This window comes from Polypterus senegalus, chromosome 12 (genome assembly GCF_016835505.1).
Source record: "Polypterus senegalus isolate Bchr_013 chromosome 12, ASM1683550v1, whole genome shotgun sequence".
NCBI classification, from domain to species: Eukaryota; Metazoa; Chordata; class Cladistia; order Polypteriformes; family Polypteridae; genus Polypterus; species Polypterus senegalus.
In genome coordinates, this window is record NC_053165.1 from 49,550,317 (window position 1) to 49,568,803 (window position 18,487).

Sequence of the window (18,487 nt, forward strand, 5' to 3'; positions counted from 1 at the left end):
TCAGTGTCATGGGTCAAAGCTAGGAATTAACAGTAAAAGTATGTAGTGTCTTAAAAATGATGATGCTCTAAATACTGAAACATATGAGGGTCACAATTAAAAATTTTCAGACAAACAATTCAACATGGATTGAACAGCAAGCCTCAAAGACAAAATAGCGGTTGCCAAAGATATCAATGGGCAGGCTGTTCTGCCCAGGTTGGTAGAGGCAGGTTTCTTGTACTTTCTTATTGGGAAATGGACAAGACAAAATCATAAGTACAAACAGGGACTGGGGCTTAACTAATCCCAATACAGAGAGAAGCTGTAGAAGAACAGACACCTTAGAATTTCTGAACCTAATAATCAAGCCGAAAAGTACTAACTCCACAAAATATTTATGTTCTAAATCCAACCTTAGGCAACCAGGAAGTACACGACATTGACTGTTGTTTTGGTGACATCATACACTGTGATTCCTGGGTGTTCTGTGGTAGTAATGGAGACAGAAATGTACACAGATCCAACTGGAAATTGCAATTCCCACAGAAAACAAAATGGTGGTGTGGTGTGCCAAGATGTAAAATAATTTTAGGTCCTTTAAAACAGCCTTAAATCCTCAAAGCAGATTCTGAAATGAGTTCCTTGCACCTCAGAACAACTCCAAAGGGAGAAACACGCAAGTAAATGGATAATTCTAAACCAGAGAAGAATAGCAAAGTACTGTATACAGAATCAAAAGAAAGACTTAAAATGTTGTTAGCTCAGACAAACAGGACAAGGCTGTTATTAGCATCCAGGTGTCGACAAAAACTGCAGAAAAAAAGTACATGAGTGCTTTTGATAGGTTGTGTTCAACAGTCATTAAAAAAAAAACTTTCTACAAAAAGTACAAGATCATTGCTGCCTTGCTGAAACAAATGACCACCTATTACCTGTCACTGCAAAGAAAGTCCAGCTAACCCCACAGAAACTGGTTTCTACTTTTAAGGTAGAAAAAGGCCAAACAGATGCCATTCAGCAAGGCTGCCAGCTAGACTAGATCCTAAAAGGACCTAAGCTCTTGTTCTGGAACTCGGACTAAGGTTTAGGATTATCCTTGTACTAATAAAATAAAAACTAAATTCTTAGCTAAACAAAGTACCACCCAGAGTGCAGTACAGTACCTGTATCTTAGTTCTGATAACATGGCATATGTTATATTGTGAGTGAACAAGAAAAAAAAGTATGTAAAAACAGATAGTAATCAAAAATTCTAAAGCAAACAAAAAAGCTGAAAATGGTACAACAAGTGTGCCATACTGCCAAGAACCAGAAAATGCCTGCTTTGTTAATCAAACAATAACTAAAGTTAAACAGGGCATCATTAGAAACCCACAATATAGTATCACAGAAGGGTTATGTAGCTTGAGAAAGGAGAATAGAATTCATGTGTAGAAAAGATTAATATGAAAATAAATAATAAAGGCAAGTAAAGGTTCAAATTTTCCAGATTTTGAAACCGTGTAATGTCAAAAATGTAGCTATTCAGTGGGTTGAAGGTATTACTTTATATCATTCACGGTTATGTAAAAAAAATTGTACATTGTACCTTTATTTTCGAAGAGCCTGTTTTCAAGTGAGGATCAGACTTTGTAGACTTTTTTCCATTCTGTCTGCAGTCTGTCCCAGTAGACAAAAATGTGCTCCTTCAGGACACGCGCTCAGCACCTGAGACAAGGACGGTTTGTTACAAAAGAACGTCAGAGTGATCTAAATGATGCTGACTTCCTTCCTAGTTGGATTTCTTAGTTCGGAGTATTTTCTCTGTTGTCCACTTTTGCACGCCTTATTGCTGTGTATTTATCTCAGACCAAATATATCACATCTTATCTCTACTGCAATTGACTTTTTCCCCCCAATTTGTATGTTTTTACTGTATAATGCAATGTCTTGTATCTTAGTGTTTTACTACTAAATTTTCTTAATTCTAACTACTTGGAAATTAATTTTCTGTTCAATGAATAACTTCACTAATTAATTTAGAATTATTATTATTAGTTACTTAGTTAGAGCTGCTTCCTATTGGTATTTTCTTTTAATACTTTTAATTATCATGTAAAGTGTACATTTAATGGAATAAATTTGAAGAGAGACAACTGTGTAAACTCAGTAACAGTGATAAAACAGCATATTAGTTGACTGAAACAAATGTATATCATAAGGTTAGCACCAAAAATAGCTTGGAGTGGTGAAGCTGTCAAGTCTTTATTTCAAAAACTTTAATTTAGATTTTCACTTTCACAACCATACATACATCTTACAGACTATATATCAGCCTGTTATTCTAAGGGCTTACTTTCCTAGTAGATCCATCCATCCATCAGTTATCCAACCCGCTATATCCTAACTACAGGGTCACGGGGGTCTGCTGGAGCCAATCCCAGCCAGTACAGGGTGCAAGGCAGGAAACAAACCCCAGGCAGGGTGCCAGCCCACAGCAGTTCCTAGTAGAGAATATGTAGAAATACAAAACAAAGGTTTATCTAACAGGATGAAGAAGAGCACCACCTGTTCACAACACAGACTAAAACTGCAAAATTACCAGGGAATAATGAAGTGAATTTGAAACTGAGCAAAGCACCATTTGTTTACTTCTAGTAAATTGCTTCCTGCTCTAACTATTGGATTCATGCACAAACGAATTGCAGTAACTATAGCTTCTTCTCCAGGTGATCTCTGGCTTTGTTTTATTTGCTTCTTTTCAGGTCATGTATAATACAACTTAAATGGCTTTAGCACTTCAGTTTGGTGTGCGAACTCTGGTAATGGCAGTTCCTAAATCTTTATTGTCCCTTTTTCTCAACATTTAGTTAACCGGCTGTACTCCAGAGTAAATTGATTTACGATAGGATTTATTAGTTTGATTTCAAAATTAAACACGTTCGTCTGAGCCTAGCTCCATAACTAGTCTATTTTTTTTACTTACTTGTCTGTTGAAATTCCAGTTCACTGTCCTCATTTTTACAGTAGTAAACTCCTAAACAATGTAAAATCTTTCCACAGTTCTACCTGTTTATCATCACTCAGTTGTACTCCGAGAGGTTGTTTAAAAATGTACTGTTGTTAATCTCTCTCTCTCTCTCTCTTTCTATATATATATAGATATAGAGATAGAGAGATAGATATAGATAGATACACACACTCTATACATGTATAATAAACTACAGTCATTAAGTACTTAATGTTAACTTGTGGCTGTTTATATGTAGAGAATTAGTGCAAGCCTATTCTATCAGTCACGCACAATACCAATTTATGAATAAATTGTTCATGGTAGTATTTTTATGTTTTTGGTTGAGGACTGCTTGAGACTGTTCCAGCAACATTGAACAGAACTGTACAAAATGTGTGGCTATGTGCACCGTGAAGATTTTGGTTAATGTGGTGTCAAAAGTGGCTGTAAACACCGATATAGAAATGACAAATCCTATTGCACTGGCTGTATCTGAAGGTAGCACAGCTAGTTTGCTCACTGTTTCTGCAAGAGGCTCTTTTTTTCTTCAGCCAAGCATTCAATGTTTCTCTCAAGTTTTTTAAGGTTGCTTTAAAGGTCCTGTTACCACCTGATTTGATTGATGTACTTTTAGTATAATAATACATGTTCTAATTACCAGACACAAATAAGTATTTGGACTCATACCCAGCACCATTGGTGTAAATAATTGAACGTCTTAAAACATGTTTGGATATATTAATACCTAAAGCTTACACTATGTGAATGGATGGTGTTCTAGAGATGCCTCTCAGCTGTCTTGTTGCATATTTTTATTCTTAGTTCTGTTCAGAAGAACGTTTTTCGATCAAATAGGTAAATTCACTTGGCAAACTTCAAATATAGAATGTATGCAATATATTACAGTGCTTGCCAGGACTGAAATATTAAAGGCAAGATGAAAATGTTAAAAATTATAACTTATTTTTGTGTTTATGGGATAATAGATATTGAGGCATTTTCATTAATAACTAATAATATTGAACTAATATAACTAATATTGAACGTCAGTATAATTTCCTACAAGACAGGCTTTCTTTCACGGTCATGTAGCCTAAGCTGGCCACATATAAATTAGTATGGTCGTGTGCACCCTGGGATGTAGGGTTGACACATCTAAGGTTGTTAAAAAATTCATAAGATGAATCTGTTGATAAATAGAATAGACATCTTTTTTCATAATTAGCAAACCACACGCAAACACTTGCTCTCTGTTTGCTTGTGGCAGAAACAACATGCAGGCAATTCTATGCCTAGCAACGGCCTCCATGGTACTTCTGCAGTATTCTCAGGTGTTCCAGTTGACAAATATAATCCTTCATTGTGTTCCAGAGCTGCTCCTGGGTGTAAAGTACAATTCTAGTGTGCATCCTCTCCGTGTGTCTAAACAATTTCAGTTTCTCTTACCTGAAAAGAGCTTCTAATCCAAGGTTTTCCTGTTTATTTGTTCTTATCTCATAATCAGTGAGCCTAACATGCCTGTTCAGTAACCACATTTTGGCCCCTTATGCCCTAAAGCTCATTCTTTTGGTTCCTACCCAGAACTTGTAACTACAGGTGAGGACTGGGATGTATATTCCCAGCATTAGGAAAGCATCCATTAACCACCCTAAACCTAATCAGTCACTTCTGGATGGCAACTTCTGTAGCACATCAATACTCTATCATGATTGGGACGAAGCATGCACTGAGCTGAATTGTAATAAAACCAAGAATAAAAACAAAATGATGTTTTTATTCTCTCTTTTCCAAAATCAAAGTACTAATTAAATATAGGTCAAAAATACAAAGCAGATAATCCAGAACACCAAGTGCAAAAGTCAAAATTCATCAAAATGTTAAAGAACAAAATAACACCACCTTCTAGTAAAAATAAATAAATAAATACGATCTATTGGCTACCAGAAGCACAATGCTAAAACACAAAAGTGTTTAGCTCTTCCATAGTATTTATCACATGACCACAGTATTATCAATGTTACAAGGCAAAATATGATCATGGATGAAGCCAAAGGCAGAAGACTTGAAAGTATCCCCTGCCCCCTCTACATCGATATGTAACTCAAATGCCTGTGAAATACGACTTTTTGCTGTACAAGTTCACTGGTCAGTCTAACAATACATATTTTTACATCCCTACTTGTGAATAAGACACTAAAGTACAAACACTGCATCCCCTTAAAGTGCAAAAACACAATGTTTTATTTTTTTCATTTCTGGTAAATAACCCTGATTTTCAGCTACTAATTCATATCCTCACTATGTCACATGCCCAGTGGACAAAAAAATCGTTTGCAAACAGTTCAGATTGTAGAAAAAAGAAGGCAGTATCATCTGCAGATAGCATGGGTGAAATCATCAAATCCCAGACAGAATGCTCATTCTTAGCTGCACCTTAATACTCTGCTGCATTACAATTATGAAGAGGCAGGAAGACATTTTAAACTGAATCCGTATAGCATCATGTACATGAATAAAAATGATGCTTCACATTTCCAGAGACCACTAGTTCCAAAACACCGAGTACATTGTCATAAGCCTTCTTCAAGTATGCAAAGCACATACAGAAAGGAACTTCTATAACCCTTCAAATATTCTCATAAGGACAAAGAAGTGGTTCCTTGTTGCACATCCGGAGCTGAAGCTGTATTGTTTTTTATAGTACTGGGACTCCAGTACCAGTCCAGAGTCTTTGTTATAGTTCTGTGGCATAGGTTTTCCTAGCGAGACCGAGGATTGTGCTTCCTCAGTGACTGGACCACTCACCTCATTTATCCTCCTTGCACCCAGTGACTCACATGTTGTTTGGGAGCTTTGTACTACAAGTAGTATTACTTTTGGTAAATTTCTGTAAGGTAGAAACAAAACTAGGTTCTTAAAATATGGTGGTCACAATTCATATATTAAAACAAAATTTATAAAGCCACTATAACTGAAATGGGAGTGCTTCAGTTTTTTCTTAGGTGGTATTTTTGTTTGCCTTTATTTAGCTTCTCTTTCTGTAATCAAGCTTTACAGTGTTTGGTAATGTAAGATTGCCATTCTTGATGATTTCTCCTGTTGAGAACCTTGCCCTATACTTAAGTAGTATTTACAGAGTTTTTCTTTATGTTAATTGCAAAGTATGAACGTTTGTGCCTGTTTTAGGACTATTTCATATTCATAAACATACACACATTGATAAGGCCGTTTCATTCATGCACTGTATTAACAACAACAGCAACATTTCTTTATATAGCACATTTTTATACAAATAATGTAGCTCAAAGTGCTTTACACGATGAAGAAAAGAGAAATAAAAGACAAAGTAAGAATTTATCTTAGAATTAGTGAAATCAATTCGAGTATAAAGGTCCCGTTTCCATGAATGTTTGATAAAACCCACAAGGTGTGCATTGAAAAATGTTCTAAGCAAATAACATTGTCTAATGGACAATTTGGAGAAAATCAGCCTGTCATTTACAACTGCAGATGCCTTGAGATAAACTGGTGTTAATGACCGATATCTTAACAATTGTATTTTTTAAAGAACTGTTCTTTGACTTAAAAATGGAGAAGCATTAGTCATTGTGAGGATTTAAACAAATACAAAATCACCAAATGAATGTACCCACAAGAGAGTCCTTGCTGTATATAAGACAAAGAAATAATGCCTCGTTAACACACATTCTGAATAGAAATGAATTTCCATAATTTTTACATGAAGTAGATAAATTTTACTGCTTGCTTGAGGCATATGTTCAGACTGCAGCTCTGAACTGAATTAGCAGGTATAGAATTTTAGTGTGTGAATGGATATTTTAAGTGTGATTATGAAAAGTAAAATAAAGCATTACTTCTGCAGCTCGAAAAACGTACAACATTTATTAGGGGCTGCAGTGACAAAATGTATATTAAGACACTCAACAGATATTAATATCAAAAAATGGAAATACTGGGTGCTGAAAATTTACTATTTGGTTTGGTTTTATGCAAATTTGAAAATGTTGTTTTTTAGCCATTTAACAATATGTTAATGCATTAATTTTAGTTATACAATGCCTTACATCTCAAGCCCTTCTTTCCTAATAGAGCAATTAACAAGTAAACGAAAAACAAATAATTGTCATTTTTCAGTAAAGTTAGTGCTGAATGTGCCTTTTGGAAACAAGGGATAGTGTGTACACCTGAAATAAACGTTCCTCTTTGGTTTTCGTTTCTACTCTGCTTCAATGCTCCTTTTCCTTTTTTTTTTTTTTTTTGCTCCTTTTACTTTTAACTCCATTTGCAAAGCTCAGAGAGATTTGAAGCTGCCTTTTCCTAATGGCCATGTGTCCCCAGAGGTTTATTTTTCCTAGTGTCTATGCAGTCTGCAGTGCCATTTTCTTCTTTGTTGCCAGCACGTCTTAGGCTAATACAGTTGATTATGTCTGATTAAGTTGTATTATGTTTAACTATATTAAACCAAAAATATAACCTAAATAATATATATGTATAGAATGGTCACGATCTAATTATGCAATTTTTATTACGCTATAACTTATTAAGTTTATTACATAGAAAATCACCCGAAAAATCCCGGATCATCGAGAAGTGTGTGAACTGACGACATGAAGAATCGTCTTCACGCCAAACTGTAATCGTCCCCACATAAATCAAAGTCATCCAGACGATCTGGATCTGCATAATTAGATCTGGACCGCTCTGTATATTGCCTTTTGTTTTTTTTTATTTTGTTTCACTTAGCTGATTTTTATTTTTTTACACTTTTAATAACGATATTATTTATAAACTCTGTATGCATTTTTGTCAGAAATGTACCTTATTTAAAATTTACATAAATTTTTTTAACAACTTCAAATTCAATATGGCTAAAATTGAAGGAGTATAAAAAAGTTAAGCTTACAATTTCACTATAATAATGAAATCTAATGATAATTTCTGGCTGTAAAAGAGTATTATGTGCCAATTACATGAAATACACTAAATTAGTTACAGTTGTGCTTAAATAAATAAATGACCAAGTATAATATTTTTGTCTCATTTGTTTAACTGGTTTCTCTTTATCTACTTTTAGGACTTGAGTGAAAATCTGATGATGTTTTAGGTCATATTTATGGAGAAATATAGAAAATTCTAAAGGGTTCACAAAATTTCAAGCACAACTGTATTTAAGTGCTACATAGAACTCAATTAGACTTTGGCCCTATTTCTTGTCTTCTAAACACATGAAGACTGACATTTCTTTAAATCAGGTGATTGAAATAAACTTTGTCATTCGGAGTATACGACCTCCTTGGCTTCTGGACTTGGGCTGCAGAGAATGAAAATAACTACTGAGCGCTTGATTGCAGAGTCAACAATCCTAACTTTGCATCTGTAGATGCATTCATTTTAATAATGTTATAAAACACGATCGCTTTCTTTTGACTTTAAAAGGTAGTAGATGATTTAATCAGAGCAACTATAAGCACTCTTTACAATCTGGCACGCCATAAGCTTTCCCACCACTATATCAGTAAACCCTGATCTATGAAATCTGTGTCAATGGAAAATATAAAGCGCTTTTTCTCACCCCTGCTGTGCGCGGCCAGTGCAAAGCTGTTGGCTTGCTTACGCTGCTTTCTGATTTCTTAGGATTTTGAGTGGCAGAGAAATTAGTAATTATGCTACCAGCTTATGGCTTTGTGAATCTGATTGCTCTGCAGGTTTCAGAAGTGTATGTATAATCTGGCCTGTTAAATGGTGGCAGCTTTAATATAAGAATGCTAAGCAGGGCTACTGTGCGTGTTCCTTCTTGTATACCATGTTTTTCTCTTGAAGCAATAGAAGGCTAACAAAAATAACTTAAACACATGAAATGTCATCTGAAAGAAAAGGAGGAGTATACTATAAATGTCATAATGTACGTTTTGCATATTAACTAATTAATAAAACTATTTGACTATTTTTATCTAGGTGTAGGTGGGAACCTTGTTGCCATCCAGGCGAGTCGCATTTCAACTTATCTCCATTTTTGGAGTGTTCCTGGTGTGCTACCTTCCAAGATGAGGCAACACTGGCCTAACCCCTGTACTACCTTTTTCTTTTCAGGTCAGTGAAATACTCAAGAGTGCCAAAATGTCAATAACTAAAAAAGAAACCCTTTTCCTACCTACTTCCATTTCTTCTTACATGGTAGTGATTAGATTTTACTAAGTGTTGTCAATTTACAGACAGGTTTGCTAAATTACCTAACTAAAGTGATAGACACACTAATACTGAGTACTTCTCGAGCCAATGAATTGTTTAGCAGAAGTGTTTCTAGAAACGCTACTGGGGCTCCTTTATGCCAACAGCAGTACCCTTGCAGAATGCCCTACTGGGACTGGGACTGCCAAGTCAGAGGTTTTGTCTTTCTTTTTCACTTTTTTAGTCAGCCTGGTGTGTGTGTGTGGGCATATATATATATATATATATATATATATATATATATATATGTGCTGTATATATCAACTATATATATTTATCTATTTAATGAGCTTCTGTAAAAAGCCAAGTTTACCCGTGGGTACAAATAATCTTAGTCATAGACTAAGATGCTGGACTGTAAGCTCCTGAGCTACATGTTCAGTCCTCACCACTAACGCTGTGGGATGCTAAACAAACCGTTTAACCTTCTAGTACTCTAGCTGCAGAAACATGGGAGCACTTCTATCATGCAGTTTTATTTTTTGATATCAATTTAGATGGAACACAAAGGTAACTTTGTTACAAAACAATGTACCTTTTTGTTAGTTTTAAAGACTAAGAGTTAAATTATGTAGGTTTATGAGTGTGCCAGATAATCACTAAATTGGAACAGTTTTTTAATGAGCAAATGGATGTATCTTAACTCTTACTGTACCTTAAACAAATCCATTTTATAGAGGTGGAGCCAGATGTATTTATTTTTATTTATCATAAAGTTTTAAGATTTGCACAGGGGTAAACAAGTTTGTTCTGCAGCCTTACAGCTCCAGAGTCCTGTGTTCACATCCTGGGTTCTGGTATTGCTTTTGAGAAGTCTGCATGTTCTCAAAGTATCCGAATGAGTATTCCTCCCTCTTCTTAAACATGTACAGATTAGTGACTAGGTGTGCACAATTATGTCCTGTGTTGGACAGGTACCCTGTTGAGAGACAAGTTTCTACTCTGCTCCAACCTGTACTCCTGGCTCCCAGGCCCGCGGAAATAGCTACCAAAACTCTGTAATCTTGAAATGGATAAGCGAGTGAAAAGATGTATGGACAAAAATTTAAACTCTTTGTAAAAATTAGCCAATGTCTTGTCAGTGACTGCAGTCATTCATATGTTACCTTAACAACAGCAATATCAACCACTGATTTGGTGGCTAGTTTGTCCCACATGTTTGTTTCTTGTACTTTGTGTGTTCTTTGGCATTTGATGCAAGACCCATTCGTCTCGTTCCAGTACATAACATGGAAGTCTATGTTAGCTAAACCATATGTTTGTCTTCATTATGGCACTTCTGCCTCAGAGTACTTGCGCTGTGATTCACCTTTTGCTGTGTGATGCTGTCAGCTTGTGGCTGCTCTAAATAGGCTTAGTGTGAGTAGATAGATAGATAGACAGATAGATAGATAGATACTTTATTAATCCCAAGGAGAGTAAGTGTGGCCTGTAGTAGGCTGACTCCTCCACAATCGTATATTCAATAATTTGGGTTGAAAACAATTGAGGGGTTTATTTCAGTTTTTCCTAATTAAAGATAACCAGAAAAGGCATATACTTAAACAAATAGTTAATCATTTTCATTAAAAAGTATGGAAGATTAGAAGCTTTTTTTAAAATACTTATTAAGGTATTAAATATCTTCCAACAAAAGCTTACCTGTAGCTTGAACAGAAATTGGACTTTTTTCAGTTTTACGACAGGACATTTTTTTAATCACTGTAACATAGTTAAATGCTGTTTTTTCTTAGATTTTAATAAGAATTTTATCAATTATTTTTCAGGGGTGAATTCCAAATCAGCAAGAGTCCTGTTTTTGCTAGTTGTCCCTGGGCATCTTTTGTTTCTGTATACTACTAGTCTACTTCAGGGTGGACACATGACTATAACTGTCACCTTTGTTCTCTTCTATCTGACAGCTGCACTTTTTCAGGTATGATATGTTAGAGATGGCTATGGAGAATATTTGGAATGCAAAGTCATTGACACAATAATTAATAATACAAAATGTCCATCCTTGTTTGGAAACTCATGTACAAATATAGTATGTGAACAGTTGACTGGTTTGGTAAATTCAAATTTTACCGCTTAATTTCAATGGGAAAGTCTCTTAGATAAACTATAGCTGTGATAGCACATACTGCTGGTGGTCGAAACTGTTGTTTAAGTATTTTATTATAGGCATGTCCCTGGCATGAAGTTTTATTGTGGAGTATTGAATTTGTTCACAATACAGAGATGAATAGACCTCAACATCAGCCTGATCTAAACTTCAGTGTAATCCCCCCACATACTGGCAGGTATATTCTTCTTAAGAATGTGCACCACACATACAGGTGTTATAATTCTGCAGTCAAGTCAACATACTGAGTATTAATGTCATGAACAAAAATGATGTCCATTCAGATTTACAAACCAGGAAGTTACAGACAGACAGAGGTTAGGAGCACACACTGATACGACGCATTGCCGCACCCACCACACAACAAACCAATCTCAGTATCCATATTAGGACCCGAGTGCAGTCGTGCAACCAGTGACACCTCAGCACCACACAAGTTCAGATGGAATGGGACCAGTGTGAGGTTTTTTTATGGTGGCTGGAGTGCCAATTCTGCCACCAACGCCCAGGTTTTTTCCTGCAGGTTGAAGGGCCTACATGCAGATTAGCGTCATACCCAGAATGGAGCAATTGCAGATTACAGAGTCTAAATAAAACAGAACAACTAAAATTTTTGACTAATGTGATATCTTTTTGTTTTCAAATTCGATAAGTAATCGCCCAAACATCACTTGCTGGATTTTAATGTATTTTACATAGCAGTAATAAATAAGTGTAAATTAATTTTGAGCAGTTAAGGGCTGTGATATTGACGCTGTATAGCGCCCGACCCGTCACAGATTTACACAGAGGCACGTGTAAAAACACAACAAGACTTTTATTTTCTTCACCTGTAGGGCACGTCTTCCCCGTGAACCCCACATGCAATACACAGTCCCAAAAGCACTTAAATCACAACCCTTCTTCTGGCACCACCACTCCTCCCAGACAACCTCACCCTCTTCCTCCCGATTCTGGCTCGGAATGGAGGTTGCCGGCCCTTTTTATAGCGCACCCAGAAGTGCTCCAGGTGCTTGATCACCTGCTTCTGATTGCACTTCCGGGCGGGGCTGTAGAGATGTACAGGCCGGCTCAGGGACCCATGCAGCACCCACTGGCCGCCACCCCAGATCCCAACAGGGCTGTGGAGAACTCCATCTCCCATGGAGCCCTGCGGGAAACTGACGCACCATCCTCAGCCAGGGAGGCTGCCACCAAGCGTCCTGGGGGAGGTATTGAGCATTCCACGATTGCTCCCCAAGAACATGTGTAGAAGGGGTGTCATGGGACCTGGCCGCCCGTCACAGGGCCTATTATGATTTTGCGCCCAATATCATTACTATGATCTACTCTACCTGACTGTAGTTCTCAAATGTCCTAAGCAGGCCTGAAAATAGATGGATGGATGAAAAAGTAATTGAATTAAAAAAGGTGAACAAACAAATACAAATTGAGGGAATGCAATTGCCATATGACTACAGACAAATATTTGTCATGTAAGTCATGCAAACTAAAAAATGCTCAAGAATCCTGGTGTATCTAGAAAATAACAATTTAAAAGCAGTCCAGCTAATTAGTAGAAATAAACTATAACCAAGTCTACAAGATATACATTTATTCTTTTTTAATTAAGAAATGTTAAGGCTTACTATAATATCCCTTTACTAGTGAGCTTTAATGGAGGGTATATGAAAGAAAACAGCCATGTTTCTTTGGCAACCAAAATTCTTTTCAATATACGTAATATGCACCGTTTCCAAAGACTACCAGCTGTGTTCAGCAGAATGTGGAATTCTGTTCCCTGCAGTCACATTCCACAGCCTGAGTGGTATACAGACTGGAAAAAAACAGTCAGGTAACAAGCTGACACGGACTCATAATTTATCGTTTGCAGATACGTGCAACTAAGTATCTCTCTAATTTGCTGCAGTTTTTATGTTGTGGTAAAAAAAAATAAGTAGCATTTATTGAAGTGTTATTTTACTGTTGTTGTGACACACACCACTAATATGTATCACTTTGCTTCAATACTAAAAATTTAAGACAAAAATGTAAGCTTAAACTCAGTTCTTGGCTAGAGCACTTTGAAGGTTTCAAACAAAAATCATCATTACTTGAATTTAATGATATCATAACCTACCAGAAGATAATCAAATGCAGCCAAGCTCTTTTTTGTCCTATTTGCATTAAAATTGTAATGTTGTTTGGTTTTGTTTTACAAGACATTGGTCAATAAAGGTAATCATCTACCCCCAGATAACTCAGTTTAATACACACACACACACAGTCTGTAGTGTCCTCCCCTTGTACACACTGTAGAACTGACAGAAGAGTACGGTTTAATTTGGGATTTACACTACAACTGCGAAGCTTGATTCATTCTCCCTGAAAGTCATATTTTTCCACCACATGACCAGTTTCTGATGGACTGTTGTGTAATTTACTGAACTACTGTACTGTTTAACTACAGTAAATATTGTTTATCTTGTATCTGTATTGTTTATCTGGGGTGGAAAGGTGGCTCAATCTGCGCAGGTATCTGGAGGGTCGCTGGTTCAAATGCCATTACTACTAGAAGGGATCCTACTCCATTGGTCCCTTGAGCAATGCCCTTAACCTGAAAATTGCTTCTGGGGCGATGTACAATGGCTGACCCCCCCAAAGGTCATGAAAAATGACAAGTTTTCCTCTTGGGGATTAACAAACTATATATACATAAAAAAAAAAAAAAGATCGAAATGACAGCAAATCATGGCCCTGATACCGTCCATACAGATACTCTAGCATCATACCATAATTATAAGGGATTCAGTATAAATAGTGACTTTAAAAAGGCCCAGAGCTCTCAGAAATAGTAAACCTAAAAGAAAAAAAATGTTCAGAAAAGTAGTTTAATATTGGTAGTTTATTTGTTAACTGCATAATTTTGGTGGCTTCTATGGAACGTTCTATTTAAAGACTTCATAAAAGTAAAAAAAAAAAAAAAGAAGGAGCTGTGTTTAAATGGAATTATTATTTTTGTAGGTTGGGATCCTCTTATATGTGGCAGACCTGATTGTGAGGTTAATGTGGAGGAAGGGACTGGACCCCGATAACTTTTCAATCCCGTACCTCACTGCACTGGGAGACCTGCTGGGTACAGGCTTCTTGGCGGTTTGCTTTCACCTGGTTGTAATGGTTACAGGAGTAGACGTGGAGACTGGAAACTAAGACACTGACCCTGGAAACGTGCCTCTCCGTTAAACTGATATCTAAAGACAAAGTACTGTGGTTTTGTTGTTATACACACACACACAAAACATATATATCTCATATATACTGTATACATATATATATGTGCGTGTGTGTGTTTGTATAAATATTGGTAAGTGCACATTTGTGGATTTTTTTGTGGAAACTGCTTAGATTTTAAAGTTTATAGTATACTAAAATATGTATTAGCAATGTTTTGGTCTGAAAATGTAATTTAAAGAGTGCCATGTACAGTGCCAAATGAAATATGTTTCATTTTCAGCTATTAGTCAGTACGTATCTACTGTCAAACACAACTCCACGTGCGTTACTCTGAGAATGCGTCCCCAACTGGACTTTTCAATATGCATAATGAAGGCACTCAATAAAGGTTTGTAAGACTGTCGGAGGCATCACAGCCCATTGAAAACAGACAGAGTTTACATTTGAAGAAATTTTGGAAAATGTGGCCTGATCTATTTTTAATTGCAAAAGGTGAAGTACAGTGGAGGTTATGTTTGCCACCAAATGAAATCATTCCAACTTTAATCGGATACATTTTACTTCTACTCAAACTACATGGAGGACGTTTTTTCTTTTCTTTTCACTATCTATGCATCAGGCACACCTTTCTTTCCAATTCCAGCCTGATTTGCAAAAAGCAGGGTGTGTGTCAATATTTTTTTGTTTAGCTAAAATATATTTGAGCCATTACTGTATAGAGGGGTTCATTTCAGTGTAAGTGTTTCTTGCGCAAGATACCCACAAAGTAATACTTAGGGTTAAATTGTATTTTACAATAGGAAATAGAGCAGAAAACTGAGAAAAAGAACCTGGTGCCCTGTTTTTTTTTCAATGTACAGTTTTATTTTTAAATTTTTGCTTGTATATTGCAGTAGATTCTTATTTAGCCCCAAACAGCTCTCAGAACTTTAAAGAACAAGCTAATTAGGGAATCCATCTCTTCAAATTAAATTTATTTGGGCAAAACATAAAATTATTTTAATAAAATCTTCTTATCACCAATGATAAGCTGAGCTTACATTTGGCAGCCTTGACAACAAATGTATTAACTGTACATATGAAATATCTACCACAGGCTATTATAAACGGTAGCAACATCTCAACATGGCATGTAAATTGGCAAAGAGACAAGGACTATAAAATCAGTGATTGTTTAAGAAAGTGCCTCTTGACTTAGATTTGTAAACCTAGTACTTTTTATGAATGTCCTTCCTTGGTGTTCATTACAGGCCTTACTTTTTGAATATGTTTTAAATTAAACTGAACAAAAACCAAAATCCATGACTATTTTTCCTTTGCTTGAATATTTAATAAATCCACAAACTTTGTAGTTTTTGTTTCCTTAGAAAACTTGACATTTGTGTTCATTAAACGTCTGACTTAATTATTGATACTTATGTTTTTAACTGTTACAATGTCACTGCCTCCGAGTTTCGAAGATCTGGATCTTGTTTTGAGCTTTGTCACTATCTGTGTTTAGTTTGAAAGTTTTCCCCACATCCATATGAGATTCTTCTAAAGACATTAATGTGAGGTGGACTGGCAACTTTAAATTGCCTTTCAAGTGTAACCGACCGTTACTCCAGATTGATATTCAGCCCTGGTTCAGTTCTTTCCCTGTGCACAGTGCTGCCAGGATCGGCTCCATTGATATTATTAATGTATTTAATTGACGCTGTTGAGTTGTATTAGTAAAGCTAATGAGTTAAGTTCCAAAAATAACGGGAACCTTGTCCAAGATAAGAATCTTGTGGTTACACAGCACATTGATTAATTGCGGATCAGTAGACTATGCTGAAGCATTTGGTGGTGATGGTGCGGAAGATGAAAACATCAATTTACAATATCCCATAGAATATCTACAAGCATTAATATTGTCCGGTCTCCCACCTACTGAATTACTGTTGAAAGAAGAATCTCATTGCATTTACAAGATTTTAGAAAAGGCAGAATATTAGTATCTCCCTATTATAATAAAAAAATCTTGGGACAAGACGTGACTTTTTGAAGAGACTTTTTGGAATGAAGTCCCTTGAGAAGGAGACTTTAAACCTGGGATTCTTTCAAGTCACGCCATACTTACAACCTTTGGAAGCACGTCTCGGTTATCTAACCTCTCAGTTATGTAAATGGTTTCGTCAGACACACTTCCTCCGCTCTCAGCTCTTATAAATTTTATCAGGACAATAATTTTATACATTCTAGATGATACATCAACAACTAAGCAAAGAAGAAAGAGCAGCGCATCGAAAAGACACCCTAAAGCGTCAGAGAGAAATGAATGCAAAAAAGAACAATAATAATCTATGTGCAAATTCAGAAAATAAGGAAATTAATAATCAGCCCAGACCAAGTGGAACTGAAAACCTAGCAGGTCCAATCGGGATCAGAAATAAAAGATAAAGTAGAACTTCATAAAGACGTTCAACAACGTTGGCGTGATACACATGCAGAGCCAGTTAAAGATTATGAATTATCACGAAAATTGTTGATCGGTTACACGGCACATTGATTAAATGCGGATCAATAGACTATGCTGAAGCAGTAAGACATCAATTTACAATAAAATATCTACAAGCGTTCATACTGTCCGGTCTCCCACCGGCTGAATTACTGTTGAAAGAAGGATGTATCGTAATGTTATTGCGTAATTTATGTATGAGTGATGGGCTATGCAATGGGACGAGATTAGTTGTATTAAAAATTGGTAGAACAGTTCTAACATGTAAAATTTTAACAGGCGACAAGAAAGGTAATGTAGTACATATTCCGCGAATAAAATTAGACACAAATGGATATCTTGATGCGCCATTTGTGTTAAAACGTTTACAGTTTCCCGTGAGAATAGCTTTTGTTATGACAATTAACAAATCACAAGAACAAACATTCAAATTAGTCGGTTTATTTATTAGAGAGAAAGAAACGATATTCATTCACGGGCAGTTATACGTTGCGTTGTTACGATGCAAGTCCAAACATGGAATCAAAATTCAATGCGATCTTGAAGAAAGGTTAATTCCAAATATTGTTTTTACTGAAGTTTTAAAGTAAAAGTGAAAACAATGCATATGTAACAATACCCATGAAAATAACAATCTCTTTAAATTGTATATTCGGTTAACCAAACTCGGGGGTTGGCAAGCGAAGTGAGCAGGTGGCGGAGCCCCCTAGCAAACAAAAAAATAAAAAAATGATGTCTGGATAACTATGATGTACTGTTTAAAATAAGGAATATTGTCTGCTATATGGGTAAAGAAATCTCCATTAGTCTGAAAGGTTATGCCCCTTAATCAATAGAGAGATTTTAACTACCTAAAGTGGAATAAGGCAAGCCACAAAGGCAAAATAACAGGCCAGAAGAGGACACGAGGGTCAACACTAGAAGGTCAATATTACCTTTCATCAAAGCCAAATGCACCCCAAAACCAAAAATCATAGTCACGAAACACAGTAAAAGATCAATCACTGAAAAACAAAAAAAAAAAACTGAAACAATTAGAAAGACTGGTGAGGGATTCAAAAGCTTGAACGATGATTGCTTTGTGCCGCCGGCTTAAATATCATTGCATTATCAATGGTGGAACACGGCCCCGGAACCTGTGCAAAGCATCATGGAACAGAACCCCAAAATGGCAGTGCAGTAATTTTCAACGCAGATAAAAATTTTAAAAAATAATAAAGGTATTTTTCAAACTGTATTCACGACAAGATTATTAAGGAAATTTTAGAAACTGCAGTTGCAACTGTTAATGATACAAAAATAACATCATATTTATAATCACTGACCTTGAAAGAGCCTAAAACAATACCCCACATGGTTATGTTTTAAATGTATCAGTTTTAATCTTCTAGGGGTGGCTCTTAGGGCCAGTTTATACTTCAAGCTTAGAACGCGCACACCATGGCTGCCATGTGTTCCCAGCATT

General features: G+C 36.1%; 1 protein-coding gene across 6 annotated transcripts in view; it reads left to right on the top strand.

Moving 5' to 3' along the window:
• The window catches only part of LOC120540393 (solute carrier family 41 member 1), a 56,585-nt gene extending 40,679 nt beyond the window's left edge, over positions 1 to 15,906 (top strand). For 5 of the 6 annotated variants that reach the window (XM_039771114.1, XM_039771115.1, XM_039771117.1 and 2 more), the window contains 3 exons: positions 8,951 to 9,085; positions 10,990 to 11,138; positions 14,331 to 15,906. In XM_039771114.1, coding sequence (XP_039627048.1) covers positions 8,951 to 9,085; positions 10,990 to 11,138; positions 14,331 to 14,516 — 470 coding nt within the window. In that variant the 3' untranslated portion in view covers positions 14,517 to 15,906. Of the gene's footprint in view, positions 1 to 8,950; positions 9,086 to 10,989; positions 11,145 to 14,330 lie in introns of those variants that run through there. The other variant, XM_039771119.1, reaches the window with a different exon arrangement.
• The last annotated feature ends 2,581 nt before the right edge of the window (positions 15,907 to 18,487 follow it).